The 16,984-nt window shown below is 38.5% G+C and overlaps 1 protein-coding gene across 2 annotated transcripts; it reads right to left on the minus strand.

Moving 5' to 3' along the window:
• Positions 1-818: 818 nt before the first annotated feature.
• Positions 819-16,853, minus strand: LOC5520252 (lethal(2) giant larvae protein homolog 1). 2 transcript variants are annotated; one of them, XM_032365234.2, is made up of 19 exons: positions 16,646-16,853; positions 16,478-16,575; positions 15,173-15,254; positions 13,565-13,683; positions 12,994-13,137; positions 12,164-12,236; positions 11,213-11,618; positions 10,344-10,413; positions 8,635-8,782; positions 8,045-8,112; positions 7,289-7,598; positions 6,500-6,764; positions 6,081-6,356; positions 5,629-5,841; positions 4,775-5,156; positions 3,765-4,425; positions 3,287-3,322; positions 2,640-2,682; positions 1,569-1,619 (listed from the first exon to the last, which is right to left on the minus strand). In XM_032365234.2, the coding sequence occupies exons 1-18, from the start codon at positions 16,733-16,735 to the stop codon at positions 2,668-2,670; spliced, it is 3,456 nt and encodes a 1,151-aa protein (XP_032221125.1). In that variant the 5' UTR covers positions 16,736-16,853; the 3' UTR covers positions 1,569-1,619; positions 2,640-2,667. The 2 variants fall into 2 exon arrangements, with proteins under 2 accessions (XP_032221124.1, XP_032221125.1); XM_032365233.2 differs by lacking the exon at positions 2,640-2,682 and having other exon boundaries at positions 819-1,619.
• Between the last annotated feature and the right edge of the window lie 131 nt (positions 16,854-16,984).

Raw genomic sequence — 16,984 nt, forward strand, 5'->3', positions numbered from 1 at the left:
TTCTCATTTTAGCCTGATGGAAAAACTCCCGCTTTTTCACTGTTTTTAATTATTATTCCCAATGACTCTTCATGCATTTTCTGACAAATGAAGATACGATCTGTGAACTGGTTGGCCCGTTTCTGTAAAAGAAGTAGCTATACACATAAATGGCCTATTCTGCATATTTTTTTATAAAACTTCACTCTCCAAAAATTCTCCCGCATTTTGAATTTCGGGGGGCTGGCATCTCTGCTAAGGCTTGGGGATAGGAGTGAGACCTATTTTGGATATTGAAGGGGCAGGTCTAGACAAAGATGTAGGGTCCAACATTTACTGACCTTGAAATGGCAATACATTTTCTCACATTATAAAGATACCCCTGAACACTCTCCAAGTCACTAAACACGTCTAGATCTAAACTTTTTTCTATCAAAATTCTCAAAAGCGCCCGCTGCATGATGGTAGTTGAGGTAGGTTTCCATGTCGGGTGGTCGAGCAAAGCTTATAACTGCAATGGCCTTTTCAATCAATTCAATTGTTACCTTCATTATTTCTCATTTCTGCAAATGGGAAGGGTGGAATATGCCCCCTTGTGGATCTGCCATCAGGACTGACAACACAAATGGGAAGGGTGGGATATGGCCCCATTCTGGATCTGCCATCTGGACTGACAACTGAATAGAGTAAGGCACAGCATGGCTTCCTCTTCATGTACCCCCCCCCCCCCATTTTCATTCTTAAACTTCAGAATACCCTGCCACATAATTGTATTCCAAAACCATGTTTAACTAAACATGGTTTTGGTGTGAATGCAGCATAAGCAAGTCACAAAAACCTTTAAATGTCTACCTTTTATTGATATTTTCACTTCAAAAGAATGTGTTCTAAGATGTCTTAAAATTACAATAGTCCTTAAATCTGTTAAAAACTTCCAACCTCGACTACTTATACTATACTACAGTTAAGAGAATAAAAGGTAATGATGACAAGGAAGAATAATAAGAATAAAAATAATTAAAAATTGAGGAGCACAGGCTAATAACCAAGATTACGACTAACTGCATGATCTACATGACTATTAATAAGTTATGTGCTGATGTTATGATGCTGGTTAAACACTGGCATCCTCAAATGATAACAAACTAAAACAACTGGAACTGAAATGAGCTCCTGAGCTACCATGAAAACCAATGCAAAAAGATAAAACTAAGACTGAACAATATGGCTGATAAGCAATCTTCCACTCAAAGGCAACCACCCCTTAAGAGAACTAAAAGTTTTAAACTACAGTAATGGGTATATCTACAACAAATGGACCCATCTTCCAACAATGCTAAGCTGCATTCAATATTATCTCTGGGGCAGTTTAGCTAAGGTAAATGAGGAGAAGTATGAATTTCTTACAACCAAATACATTGGTTTTAAGCTATTAACAAGAGCACCCACCCTTTCCCTTTTCCAGGTAATTCCTGGCCTAAATTCTTCACTCTGTGGCAATCCATAGTTCAAGACTCTTCTTCTGTGCCAGATTGGACGTCGGCAGATTTCCTGGTATTGAGTTTTCCTGGACTTTTAAACCCCTTTCCTTTAGAATGCCGTTTGCAGATCACTTCATCATTGTCCTGCAACTCCTCAACCTGGGAAGTCAATAAAAGGTCTGTTCAAAATGAGATAGCAACTACAACAAGAACAAAAGCAACAAGGACAATGGCAACAACAAAGGATAACAACAAAAGGTAACAACAAATGACAACAACAAGTGGATACAGATAAATAAGAAAACAGTGAAAATTGTGACAGCCACAAGAACAGATGGCAACAACAATAAATAATAATAAAAACAACAACAGCAATACCAAATCAGCTACAAAATAAACTACAATATTTATATATATTATTTCAATTTAATTCTGAATAGCAAGTGAAAGTACAGTATGTCATTCATGGTTCTGTTTATCTAATATTCACTGTGGCGATTCAATCTTCACTATTCAAGTGAAAGAGTACATCAAGTGAGTTTGGTGAGTGAATAGCATATTGATAAATATGTTTTAAAAAAGTAGAACACTATGTACAAGCCTACCTTGTAAAATAATCTTTAAAAAATAAATCGAGGCTTATCATTTTAAAATTTATCAACAAACAAACCTATTGAGAATTTAGTGCTGAAATGCACTGATAGGCAGGCATAAGACAAAGCAATAACTCACTTAAATAATTTAAAGAGGGTAGAGTCAACAAAAATAGACACCTAGGCTAATTTGTTATTAATTGGACATACATGTTTATATTTTTTAGAAGTTTATTGTTATCGGATGCAGCAGCAGTAGAGTCACAGTATTTTAGGTGATTTGATTATTTTTAAAGGTTTAGTTAATGCAATATTATCTCACAGTTATCCGATTGAACCGAAAAACAAATGCAAAGAATTCACAAGTAAATTACTGTTTGGTGGCTCCAGGGCAGGGGGTTCCATACTGTATATTTTATAGTTTTAGGGAAAGCAAACAAGATGTACAATTTTGCATTTGTTTTCAAGGTTCCCAATAGCTTCAGGAGAGGCAGGCATTTAGGCTAGCCCTGGGAAGCCTTTGAGTACCTCTGGTTCAATGGAAACCCCTAGCAACATAACAAAAGAAACAAAGGATGATCTTAACCTGGTCTAAATGCGTGCAATGTGTGTCTTCAACTTGCAGCCACCTAAAATGAGCACAGATAAGATGATGATCACAAAATGATTCATGAGAGAAGCCACTACTTGATGACGTGTCACCGCAGACCTACATAGCAGCACAACGTCAATCATTTACTTTGTAGTATCAACTAAATTAGGATCAGAGATCTTCCATGCATGAAGCCCATCTCTCTTTAATCAAGGTTTAGACGTCCTGACTTTGAAGGTCATTTTGGAGTAAAAATAAATTTCATATACATGGATAAATAAGACAATTGATATCCACAAGTATGGCACTGTTTATTGACATTAAATGGCAGCTGATTTGATAATTAGATCAATGCTGACATGTGGGTCTCAGTAGGTTAGCAATGTAGCAAACACAATAAAGCATATGTTAGCAAAGCGATGCTAATGCAGCTAGTTGTCTTTCACGCAATGTTATGTAAAAACTTTTGCAATGAAACACTAAGAATTTGTTCCAAAGTGACATAACTTCTAGTAAATTGAGGGTCCTTAGGATGCTGTTATTAAAAATTGTATATTTGGGAAGAAGTTATGTCAGTTGTAAGGGCAATGTTTGAATGGGTGATGGATTAAGTACAAGTTAAGCTATTGTGTGTGGGGTACCTCATCTTCTGCTGCTCCTTGATCAGCATCATTAACCTGAGAAAATAATAACAAAAATTACAAAGTAATAGCAGGACAGACAATAAAGCTGATGTCACGGCAAATAGACAATGGAAGCCTACCACTGACTGGTGGATGAACAATGGATGTCTACCACCATGACTGGTGGATGAACAATGGATGTCTACCACCATGACTGGTGGATGAACAATCGAAGCCTACCACCATGACTGGTGGATGAACAATCGAAGCCTACCACCATGACTGGTGGATGAACAATCGAAGCCTACCACTGACTGGTGGATGAACAATGGATGTCTACCACCATGACTGGTGGATGGGCAATGCATATGAAAATTATGGATATTAAATCTGTGTCAGTATGGACTAGATTACAGTTTGAAGCAGCTCTGGTTCCAAGGAATGTGTTCACTCAGTCCATACAACCATATCTCATAAATCCTCCTGTGCCACCTACCTTTTCCTCAGCTTCTCCATTTGTGATGGATTCGATGACTGTTCCATCAGACGAGATGATGCGGTGAGTCATGGATGAAGTTTGCTTAACAACACGTGTACTTGTGACTATTCTCTTGGTGGTGATCATGGAGGAACCATTCTCAGAGTGCTCCACAGTGTGTGACTCATGAGTTTCCACGTTCTGTTGCTTGATGCCTTTCTCTTCACTATTCTCTGTCTGGTTATGGAATTCCTCCTTCATCGACTGCTGAACTGTTTGCTCAGTTGTTACACTGCCCCCTTCTGCATGGATGGCTAATGTGGTGTCTTCTGACTCCTCCTCAGGTTCTGCAGGGGCTGCTTCCTCCTCCTCAGCTATATCCTTCTTAACTTCCTCTTCCTCTTCCTCATTCTCTCCTTCCTTCACTTCCACTCCCACCTCTACCGCTGCTGCTGCAGCAGCCTCAGCCTTTCTTTTCTTCTTGGCGGCTTTCTTGGCTGCCTTCTTCTCCTTCTTCTTTTCCTCATCTTTCTCCTCATCCGATGACGATGAGGAGGAAGAGGAGGATGAGCTGGAAGAGTCTTTCCTTTCCCTCGTCTCTGTCTCAGTCACCTCAATGGAGATCTCTTCAGGAGGGCGCATGCCATCAGCAAGCTCAAGCACACACTCTGGTTTCAGCCTAGATGTGAGAACATAACATAAGCCACAAGATAAGCTGAAAGTAGAGTAAAAAGTGTTTTTTTTTTACTTCTACTTTTAGGTCAAAGAGCTCGTGTGCTATTTGTAATAGTAGGGAATGTACTGTATCCCCCCCTCTATAAACCCAGAGGATAAAGAGCCAACAAGTGTCTCAAATAGGAACCATCACCATTACCATTCCTTCCCTCTCTCCCCTTCCCTTCCCTTTCCTCCTGTGGATCACCTTCTCCCTCCTGCATCTTACAGCACCATATTGGTGTACAACTGTAACAGGACGAAATCAAAAAAGGTAATTCTCACCATAAATGTCTTTGTCAAGCAATACTTACAATTCTGAAGCAGTCAGAGAGAACCGCTGCATCTCAGAGGGCGAACGCAGATAGAAGCCCTGCCCAGAAGATGTGAACACAAGTGACTGGATAGCGATCATGTCTTCCTTCTTCATACAGGACACCTTCAGCTGCAGCTTAAGACCAGGCACTGTGTAGACAGCGAGGTCACCCTGATTGCTGAGGCAGGCGAGGCAGTGGTACACCATGCTGCTGGCGTCAGACTTGCTGTGGGCATTGATGATGCCAATCTTCCTGATGCGAGAGCCATCAATAGCAGTGAGCTTTTCCTTCTGTCTGGCTTTCAGGTGAGGTAGGCTGAAGACTTTAAATTGTTCCTCAGAGCAGATAACCAAAGAGTGCTGTCCACTCATATCCACACCTATCAAACAATACAAGAATTAGTATTATGACTGACAATGTTCTAAATGAGGGAAAATAGGCTACACTAAGTTGTTTCTTTGTTTATTAGTAGATACCAGTTTAGTTATGACAGATTTTATTTTTCAAGTCTGAGTTTTGCAAGGGCGATTTACAAACTACAATACCAATTAGGGTAAAAATAAAAAAATAAAAAACATTGGTCACTCCTAATATAATAAAAGGCGTGGTTATTATCAAATGAGTCCACAACAACGGCTCTTTATGAACACTACATTATGACTGACACCTTGTTATTAAGGAATTTTAAAATCTACAACAATACCAAAATACTGAGATATGTCTAAAACATTACATATGTAATTATGGTGTCTACAACCACTTGACCACAGTCTGTAATGGATGGAGTTGTTTGCACGTGAGACATTATATAGCAAGTCATTTTGACCAAGGAAAACAACATCAAGGTTTACCTTTGTCATTCTCAGAGTCGGCCAGAATAGGTGAGCCATCCTTGTCAACCACAAAGATGGCTACTATAGGCGCCTTGTGTTTGAGCTTGATCTCTTTGCCGACCTCTGCTTCCAAACCGTGATCCTTGTTCTCCTCATCGGGCAGGGTTATATAGTAGACGTAGATATGACCAGCGTTTGTGCCGACCCACATGGAAGGGGAGTGGTGGACACCTGGACAATTAAGATATAACTTAAGTGATTTTAAATAGCTATCAGTAAAGCTCTTGTTCCTTGTGAGCAACAGTCTTATTACAGAGGTGATGCTGCTGTTTGGGTCACAGGTGTTTTATAACAGGGTTTCCTGTGCCTACCACCATGGTAATGATTGTCAATTATAGCCATCTGTATGTATGCCACTCAAAACATTTCCCAAATTTGTTAAGAAGTAACAAGAATTTGAGATGACTTACCATCCTTGACAAAAGTTTCCACAAAGTAGATACACCGTACCATGCTGAGAACAGTTTCGTCGACTCGGCTTTCATGGACCAGCCTCTGCACAGGCGGGGACTGAGGGGCTGCCGCAGGCGATTGGGGTGGGGTAGCAGCTCCGGCCTCCCCCTCCTTCCTGGGTGTGTCACCTTTACGGGTTCCCTTGCGGCTGCGGCGTAGACGCCTGAAAGAGTCTCTGATGGACTTTTTCAGGGATTTCTTCCTTGAGATTGGTTCACCAGTAGCCGAAAGCTCTGAGAGGAAAATAACCATTAATAATTGCTTATCTCCATTTTTATCTGAAATCTGCTTCTACAAGAAGTAAAAAATAAACTTGTAAAAAACATTGCATCCATGCACATTCTTTTGCTGTTTTATAAGTTTTAGTTCAGCATACCTTCACTGCTAACTGTGCACTTGGTTGTCACTACTTTCTTGGTATTGGTATCTAGCAATGCGAACCCATGGCATGTCCCTGCGGCAAGAGCGCCCCATTTGGGACACACTGCCAGAGAGCTGATGGCTGCAGCTGGGATGAACTGTACACCCTGTACAGGCTGGAAGCCACGAGGGGTACACACCGCACCTTCCTTCACTGCCAGAGGGCCATGTCCCTTCCACTGTAGTTTTTCCTTGTCCTCGACCAGGTCTATCTCTGTCACCTTGGAAGTAGAAGTACATGGGATTAGTAGTGATTCTACAGTAGGGTTGTATGATATACATACATCCTTAAAGATATTTGTGGGTATGATAACATATCAAAATGTGGGGTTATGGTTGTTAAAATAACGTTTTGTAACACATGTTTTTGATGTTAGTAAATGACAATTAAAATTCAAAAAAATATATATATTAGCGCAACATAGTCAGACATGATCAAATGTCACATGACTGACTTTACAGTATAGTATAGATACAGACTGCTCCATGTACTGTCGATAAAGATCACAGGCCCAGTGTAGTCTCTCAACCTTTTACATAAAGGTTTATGAAATGAGGTAAAGACAAGACCTCTGTCTTACGATGCCTATCTAAGAAGACGAGGGACTAGTCCCCAAAATTTTAGGCAGGTTTCTAAACTTTTGAAAGTTGCCCTGACCTGGGTTTGGACCCTTGTGCTCTTGATTGGGAGGCAAAGCCTGTACCATGAGTTATTACTGCACCCAACAGACTATTGCAAACATACCTGCAGCTCAATATCTTTCTCCTGATCATTGATCTCGTACACCAAGATCTGTCCCCCATTGCCCGCGATTGTCAGCATGTTGTTCTCAGTAGACAGCAGTATCTTCTGGACAGCAAAACGGGGGTCGTCAGAGAAGGGGTCAAAGTTGCCGACCTTCTTAAATGGAGGCCAGCCCTCCTCCTCAACTTCCTGTGTGCCATTATCATGACCTTCGTGGTCGCTGATGAACATCTTGCTTGTTGAGAGGGTGTACATCAACTGCATCTCTACTTGGGATACGTCCCAGAACTGGACAGAGCCATCTTCATGGCTGGGAAAAGACAAGCATGAATAGTTAGTATCCCAGAAGAGGCAGCTGCCACCAAAAAGACAAGCAGACATATTTAGTTTTAACGTCAGACATGTCCTTATTTGCAAGTACATAACAGGTAAGAATTTGGTATTTTGCACATCTTTAGTTTTAACTTCAGATGTGTCATTTGCAAGTACATAACAGGTAAGAATTTGGTATTTTGCACATCTTTAGTGGTGTATACATATTTTTCAAATCTAATGGCAAAAGGAGGAAAACTTCCATATAACATTTAATTGCTGTTAATTGCATTGTGTAGCCCAGTATAGTTGTGTGTTGCAAATTCCTGCAAAATGAATTGATCAGACTTGAACAGATCAATGTTTAAAGAAATCACAAGGCATCACGAATTTTGGAACAAAGGCAGTGTCTTTCCAGGTTTGACTGGTAAAAATAGCTCTTACCCAGTAATAAGTATGTCTTTGGTCTCTGCATCTTCAACAAGCGTTTTTCCTCCAGTGATTGGCCATGACTAAAACAGACAAACAAAACAAACACAAGAATATTAAATTTCAGATTATTCAGCGAAGTATAGGTAAATGGGTAACAAAGTAATAAAAACAAAAGCATCCCTTTATTTCTCCCTTCTTTGGATGCAACACTCCAATTGTTGCATATTTTAAAGACTTTCAACCTTTGCAAAACAACGACATCCATTTTTTTTCAAGCTAATCCCGAATATGGGTATATTGACCAAATATAGTTTTGTGTTACTATGACAATCTCGTTGAGCTGCAGAATGCAAAATCTGTATTTCTGGAACTGAAAAAAGCTACTGGCCCGCCCAAAGCCTCCTCGCTTTGCTCGTCGCGACATTTTGGCTGAGCCTCACTGGGCGAGAGAAATTTGGAGACTGGTACCCAGGGTATAACCCTGCCTGCTTAGATGGGAATTAGTGTCTGCATGAAGTCAATGTTTAGAAATCAAATTACACTCCTCCCCGTGGCATTGAGCCAAACCGACCTAACAAGCAAAAAGCTAGATCTGCCCCTACCTCATGAGAGTATTCAGACTGGATTTGATCCTTGCCAGCAGCACAGATCTGGTTCCACAGCTGACTCGGGCAGCCGTGACAGTGGTAAGAAGTGGTGATGGGTGATGAGTGCAGGCATGTCAGGTACGGCTTCATAAAGGTGGGGTATCTAAAGAGAATCAATCATATCAATCAATCATATGTCTATTATGTACCTCTTGCAATCAACACCGGGCTACAGGACTACTATTTGTCAATAGTCAGGCTCATTTTGGCGAGAACGTCACAGACTGTTTGTGGGTCACAGGTTTGTAGCTCAGATTACACAACATACATTATTTCACGCATCGTAAGGTTACGGAACAGTTTCGTGTGGACAGAAATACCGAAAATAAGATTTTTACATTCCCTACATTAAATACTGGAATAATATTTACGGTAGCGATTTTATTTTAGAAAATATAAGTGAAAAACGTTTTAGGAGAATTATAAGCATGACACATTTGGCGTTATAATCTTTTAATCCCGTCATCATTAGACTCGAATTTGCCCGTTACCGAGCAACGCGCCACAAGTGTTGTGATTTGTTTCATCGGCGCTCGCGCTCACACTTCGGTTACTCAGTTCTACAATTTGATCATTTTTAGTATATATAACAAAGAAAAAACATGCCTCGCAAAAAAAAAGAATCCTTGGGAAGGTAGAAAAGCCAATGTATAAGCCCAGTGGCAGTTCTGGTAATATCTTATCATACGCGTAGGTTTTCCTCGTTTTTGTCGGTTTTCCACGCTCGCACGTAGATATTCACGTAGATACTCTAAGAATTCCTGTCCGTTGAATCTACACAAACACAAATAAGACGATAACCCAATATTCAAACGGGCTGATTTTGTCCTGTGAAGATCTACACTGATCCAATAGCAGCCATTTAATTTAGGAGGTTTCAGTTTTCGCTTCCTCCGGATTGAGATCATTTGCTTCTCCCTTCTTCCCACGTGTTTGGCGTTTTTCTTTGCCAATGTCTACGGTTTCCTAGTTTGTTGCTTTGATAAGAGTTTGTTTTCTTTGGAAACGCAACACAGCAGTGGTCGAACCCTATTGGCTAACGTGCGTGTCCCGATTAGGTGTGAAGTGTTATAATCCGGAAAAGGGATTAAGCATCAAGGAATTTTTTGGTTGTTTCTCATTTCCTTTTTTTTTTATAGGGGTGCGTATTATAGGAGTTTATTTTTCTTCAAATTTTCTGTTTAAAAAGGCCCTGATTATACGGATTATATGCAGGTATGCATTTTACACTGGTAAATACGGTAATTTCACAAATTTGAGGTTAACCAACTACTGAAACAAGACCAATATAATAGAAACAAAACCGTCCCTTAGTGGCAACTGAACAGTCTTACAGTAATAAACAAAACCATCACACCGTCCCTTAGTGGCAACTGGACAGTCTTACAGTAATAAACAAAACCATCACACCGTCCCTTAGTGGCAACTGAACAGTCTTACAGTAATAAACAAAACCATCACACCATCCCTTAGTGGCAACTGAACAGTCTTACAGTAATATGGAGAAGTGTTCTCGTTATCACAAGTCATTATTGGTTGAATTCTATATGAATAAATGAACAGTATTGCAAAAAAGGCACATTTCAGGCAATAGAGGTAATTTCATGGTTTATTAGCCTCACAAACTATATTCTGCTCTTGCCATTTGTTGTAAAACAACTTACCCTTGTTCCTTGGTTTTCAAATCAATGACAACAAGTTCTTGCTCGCACAGGACAGCAAGACAAGCAGGTTCTGCAAGAAAGCCCACAGTTGTCAGAGGAACTAGCAACCTTCAGTTGACAGGAGACTACAAATTAAGGAGTGACAAAGAGATCAATGCAAGGATGTCCTCATCCAAACAAACCACAACCCCTTGTACGACAACCTTGTCACAGCCCTGCACTGGGTTTGTGACACAGAAAACAGGCTCAAAATAGAAGGCAAGTTTGTAAAGGAAAGGATAGAATGATGAGGGTAGAATTTAGAGCTATAAATTGCAGCAATAAGATCAAATTTATAGATAGATTGTTGTTAAAGGCACACAGTTCACAATGAATGACAAAAAAACAGATGATTTTTCATTTTATATGGAAATAGGGTAAAGATTGATAATCTCATATCATTGCTATCTGGATGGCTGCCAGTGATGAAATCAATTACTTGTGACGTGAAGTCAAACACTATTTGGGTTGTGGTGAATGACAAAAAACAGATGATTTCTTTGTTTGTTTGGAACCAGGGTAAACATTGATAATCTCATACCATTGCTATCTGGATGGCTGACAGTGATGAAATCAATTACTCATGACGTGAAGTCAAACACAACTTGGGTTGTGGTGAATGACAAAAAACAGATGATTTCTTTGTTTGTTTGGAACCAGGGTAAACATTGATAATCTCATACCATTGCTATCTGGATGGCTGACAGTGATGAAATCAATTACTCATGACGTGAAGTCAAACACAACTTGGGTTGTGGTGCATGACAAAAAACAGATGATTTCTTTGTTTTGTTTTTTTGGAAATAGGGTAAAGATTGATAATGTCATACCATTGCTATCAGGATGACTGACAGTGATGAAATCAATTACTCGCGACGTGAAGTCAAACACGACTTGGGTTGTGGATCCTTGCACGAGTGATATGCAGTTCTTGTCTCCATAACTCGCCCTAGGCATGCCCCCAGCAAAGAAAACACTGTTATCATGCCACTCAATCTTGGTAATAGCTTTGCAGGGGAAAGGGCCAAATGGTGTGGAAGTCTCGCCAGTCGTCTCGCTGTCGCTGACAATGGTATACTCTGTTAGGCTACCATCTGCATGAGCGCTGATGAATTTGTCACCACCATGGTGCCAGCTAAGGCTTTCCAGGTCAATGGAGTTGGGGAATGTCTGCTGGACGGAGCATGATTCGTGGTTCCAGAGGACAGTAAGGCCCTTCTTATAGCCAATAAGGATCTAAGGAGAACAATACAATTTTTCAATAAATCTGTAATCATTGAAGCAATTGAAACAATTTGCCTGGAAAACAGTGTTTAGCAACGCCATAATGTAGATCTCTACAATTAGACTGTTGCTTAACTTTATTATTAAAGTTATGCTTGTGTTTGCAGTTCCAAATTAGTATTTTGCTTCAAGTATACATATATGTATACACCTATTTCAAATAAAGTTAGGTTGTGTCCTAACCCACATTTCCTCAAGGACAAAGAAAACATTTTTATTTTCAGGTAACCATAAAACGCTGGTTATGACACATGGATTCTTAAGTGCAACCTTTTTTAAATAGGTGTAAATACTGTATGTATTTATACAAAGCATGTATGTATATATACAAAGCTTGAGATGACCATTAGTAAAAAATTAACTACGGTTATAATGCAACCCTGTGTAATAATGATTAATTTATGGTGTTTTACTATATGCTATTTGGTGGCTTGAGTCTGTAGTTCAGCCCATGTAAAATATATTTAATGTTTAATTTAGATTGCAAACAAACAAACCTTGTTTGAATCGTTGGGGTGTTCCTGGATGGCTTCTACTGAACCAGCATTTGTTTTGCTGTCTTCCTGAACACTATAGTATAAAAAAAGAACAAATTGTTGATTGCAACATCCCCTTATAAGTATTGGTTCATGCTCTTGTGAAATAACATCACTTGAACATTGAATTTTAAAAGTTTACTATGTGTCCCAAGAAAGTGATTGATCCTATTGAAACTATCGATAGGATCAGTCATGTGCAATGCAAAACAAATTTGTGGGTCATCTTGGCTGAGACTGTAGGCTGATGACCATGCAATGTGAACATGCACTGCCTGAACTGTACAGTGAACTAAGCACCTTATAAAGCACCCCATAAATAGCCTGCATGCAGGCGCTTGCTGGAGTTAATATCACAAAAAAACAGCCTCAAGCAATCACAGTAGCTATCTAGAATTTGGAGCAAATTAAGAAACATTTCACAGCCAAGATTGCTTGAGACTGTTTTTTCAAGCTAGTAGTCAAAGGGTGGTAGTCAAGCCATTACAAAAGAGTGCAACGACAGAAGCATGTATTACTGGGTTTATCATAACCACACTGAAATACAATGATTATTCTCCTCCTTAGATTTCATATACACAAGTCCTTGAATACAAATAATGCCATTTATATCTCAGCTTCAGTTATTAAATTTGAATTAGATAATTATTAGTATGATTATACTGGGTTTACCTATGAATAACTTATAGAAGAAATCATGCAACTAAAATTTTATGGTTTATTTGAAATAACTCTCACTTTGTTATTTTTATACAACGAGTAATAAGTGCATGTTCAAAGCAATGATCTACCTCTGCATGACAACATCTTGATAGATGACATACTCTTGCAGCTCAAACGAGTTGATGTCCAGTAGGTAGATGTTGCCACCCTCTGTGCCAAGCAACAGGCGATTGGTCTTCATTGACAAACAACAGACTGAGATCTTCTTTAATCTGCAAACAAAAATATATTAAAATCAGTTACATTGGGGAAAGAATTATCCAAAGACAAATATTCTAGATATGAAATACATAAAAAACAGTATCTATTAGAATATAGACCCTATACAAAACTTATTAATAAAAATATTTTGTTCAAAAAATCTTAAAAACTAAATTAATCTGTTGCATTGGTGCAAGGATTCCCCTTACAATTAATATCCTGAAAAACAAATAACACAGAACAAAAAACCATCCACTATCTTATCCCTTTAGCAGACAATTGTATGATTGCACAAAGCACAAAAAATCAAATTCTTCTTCACAGCTGATAAAGGTACTGAAACAATTTTAAGGTTGTCCTTTTCTATACAGCATTGAATCTTTAATAATAAAATAATTATATTACAAATTGTAATGACTACATATTCTTGCTTCACACCTTCCTTCCAGTGTGCATGTTTTCACTTCTTCCAGGACAGATTTGCCGTCCTTCTTATTAACCTCCCAGAGATGAATGCTGTTCTGCTCCCCATCGTCACACACACTGATGACACGCCCCTAGAACAGATGTGTAAAACATGAACAAAACCATCCTTTTTTTTCCTCAGATTTGGCATTCGATGATACCCAAATAAAGATCTAATTCAAATCCTGATGTCCTTGATTTGAATTTATCAGTACTTTTTTTCCATATTTTTTTCTAATATCAAAACATTGCATATAAAATATGTGTTTGTCCCCTTAAAATAAAAAACAAATTTTATAACCACACATGACTATAATAAGCATGAGTTTGAAATATAATAAATTACTTTTTTGTAACACTATTTAGATAGAATACAGGACTAAATCAAGCTATGAGAATAGAATGCTAACCAAAATAGACAAGTAAAATTTAGAACTTATGAAGAAAATTCAAGAGATAAGAAACCCCTCTAACACCAACAAAAATAATTATTATCTTGTGCGGGTGCAAACAAAGGCAATGGTTGGGTTCTGTATATTTTAATAGAATGACTAATTAAAACCCGATTTGAGCTATCCTTGGACCAAACATTTGAGCTTAGGTAGAAATGAGTCATCCCACATAAATCCATCATTCAGATAAAAAATAAATATTCTTTATATTTACATATATATATATACATATTAGCCTGCTGTAGATTTTTATCTGTCCTTACATAGAAACATTAGAGCACTCAGATCCATGAACAAGTAATTGTTTTGCCAAGAAATAACAAGACCAAAAATGCATTCCATTGTGAAACAGTTGCAAATCCAGGGTGACTGAAAATAAACCTGACAATTAAATACTTGGCATGACAAAAGGATAATGATTCCTAATGTTTCTGTTTCTAAATGGAACAATAGGCATTTAGAATATGCTTAAATTTGATAAATGCAGTACAGGAGACAGAAAGTTATGACTGTGAAATTTTTTAATTTCTGGTATAAAGAAAGACAAAACAAATAAGGTTAGGGTAACAGACCAGCACGCTATTACTAATAATATCTTTTTAAAAATCACTGCTATAAATAGCTTTGACAAATAAGAGTAATCAGATATTGGCAGAGGAAAAAAAATTTCCCGAAGGTACCCTGGGGATGAAATAACCTTGAGATACAAAAACCTTATAATTTACAAATTGCTTTGCATAGTCGTAAACTAGACAGTGTTCCTATATCTATAACCCAGACGGACTGATAGGGACAGGCTTGAATAGAACTGGTTTATTAACAAAGATAAAAATCACTTGTGAGCGACTTTATGCTTCAGCAGTTCACCCCTATTCAAGTAGACAGACTGGCAGCTCATTGAATGAAATGACACTCACTTGCATTAACAGGATGTAATAGCAGAGTAAATAGACTTTTACAGTCTTCCTAACCCCAGATATAGGTTCGCATCTTGTTCTACGGGGTTATAGACAGTGCAAATTGCAAACCCAGTAACCGCACCCAGGGTAACACCCAGCGAAAGATTAACAGGCTTAGACACCTCTGATACTCCCTTTGAATGACTATAACGGTTAACTTTTTCTCCTACCTGTTCGGGGAGAAAGTGCAGCTCTTGGATGCGGGTTTGGTTGTCGTGACAGGCGGTTAGCTGTACGCCAGGACGACCAAATCTACAGCAAGTCAAGGAGAAGAGACGCCATATTGGAAATGAACGAAGCTAATATTTCGCAAGATAAATTTCTAAATATAAATAGTATTCGGCACTGAGGGAAAGCAACATGCTTCTGTGATCTGTTTTTAATTGGGAATGGCAATAAATCGTTATAGAATTGTTAAAATGTGCTTAGTTTGTGGATGATTTAATAATAATGTACTGCTTTCAAGCAGACCATGGAGATCGCGAGGTAAGAGGTTTATGCAGCTAATATTTCATTACAACGTAAAACTAGAAACACTTGTAATATAGGTTCAATAATTTACGAGTGTACGAATGCAAAGTTTCAAATGTTTTTTCTATCGCTTATTTTGAGATAAAAAAAAATGCGGTGCCAATATAAACATTGCAGTATTATTTGGATAGAGTATATAGATTTCGGTTGCCAAAGCGGATTCTATGTTGCAATCACTTCCGATCGCAAACCGAACAGACTGAATAAATGTGTCAGGGTTATTAAGATATGCGAGAAGTTTACGATCCTATATAGAAGGAAATTGTTCGTTAGTTGTGGCAAATTATGGCAAGCGTTTGTGGAATGGTCGAAGCACGTGGAAATCTGAGCCGCTACCAAAACAACTTGAACAAGCTATAGAAAGACTGCAATAACTATACTACAATACCTAGATATCAGCTCTCTGAGTACACAATCAAACAAGCACAATTTCACAGCTTAAAAAATGTCAGAGAAACGAGTAATAGATTATAAGTAAAATGCAAGGAAATTTATCGGGATGAAATTTATCATCAATTTTTTTCCAAAATATGATATGTTTTTAATTAAACTTTCAAGAATATGAACCAGGATTTAGTGTAAATATTTTAAAATAACATTAAACTATGTTAGGGCAAATAAACCAAACCTAACATCGACAAAATAAAGATTATTTGAGAGAAGAAATGTTAGATGAAGAGGGTCGCCTTCGACTTGAAATCAGTCAGCTCTCGTAGCTTACAGAAAATCCTTAGAAAAATACATTAAACTGCACTAAATAAGCCTCCAATTGATGTCAAATCCAAATTCTTAAGCTTATTCAAGGTTCTGAATGGTGAATCATCGAATTTTCTGCAAATTTATTCATGAATTGGGCGTCTTACCAAACCTTGATACAGACAAAGCTTCGTGAGTGGACCTAGCTGAAAACTTTTCGATCAGGGTTTATATTTGGTCAAGGATACATCCTAAGCGTGCCATCTTCTGTTCCGATTGCAAGGAGGTTTAGCTTTGGATCTTGGGCTAGTGCACTTGGTTTGTGTGGAAAGCCATGCTCGATCGTCTACAAGAAACCAAGCACATGTCACAACCGACATCTTATATTCAAAACCTTTGCACAATGTGCGACTAACCTTATTGAAAAGAAACAAATCCTGCCCAAGTTTATCCTTAATTCGACCTTCTGAGGTCTTCCCTCTGCCTCTATGCAAGAACTTGAACATGGTCTTGTTGAGTGCTCCTCGGAAAATGTAAAAGCCGCCGAGGAAAGAGAATAATTTACGGTCGGACGGAGTTACGGTGAAGAGAGAAGAGTTGACTCAATCACGCCTTCGTAAAAATTTGGTTTAAGTCACATGACCGGCTGTCAATCACACCTCACAGAACCAATCAGCGTTCGAATTGTTATTTACGCGCTAAGGGACTTTATTTCAGCTGTCTAAAGCTACAGCATTTGATTGGTTTCCTGTGAT

The sequence above is a fragment of the Nematostella vectensis genome, chromosome 12 (genome assembly GCF_932526225.1).
Source record: "Nematostella vectensis chromosome 12, jaNemVect1.1, whole genome shotgun sequence".
NCBI classification, from domain to species: Eukaryota; Metazoa; Cnidaria; class Anthozoa; order Actiniaria; family Edwardsiidae; genus Nematostella; species Nematostella vectensis.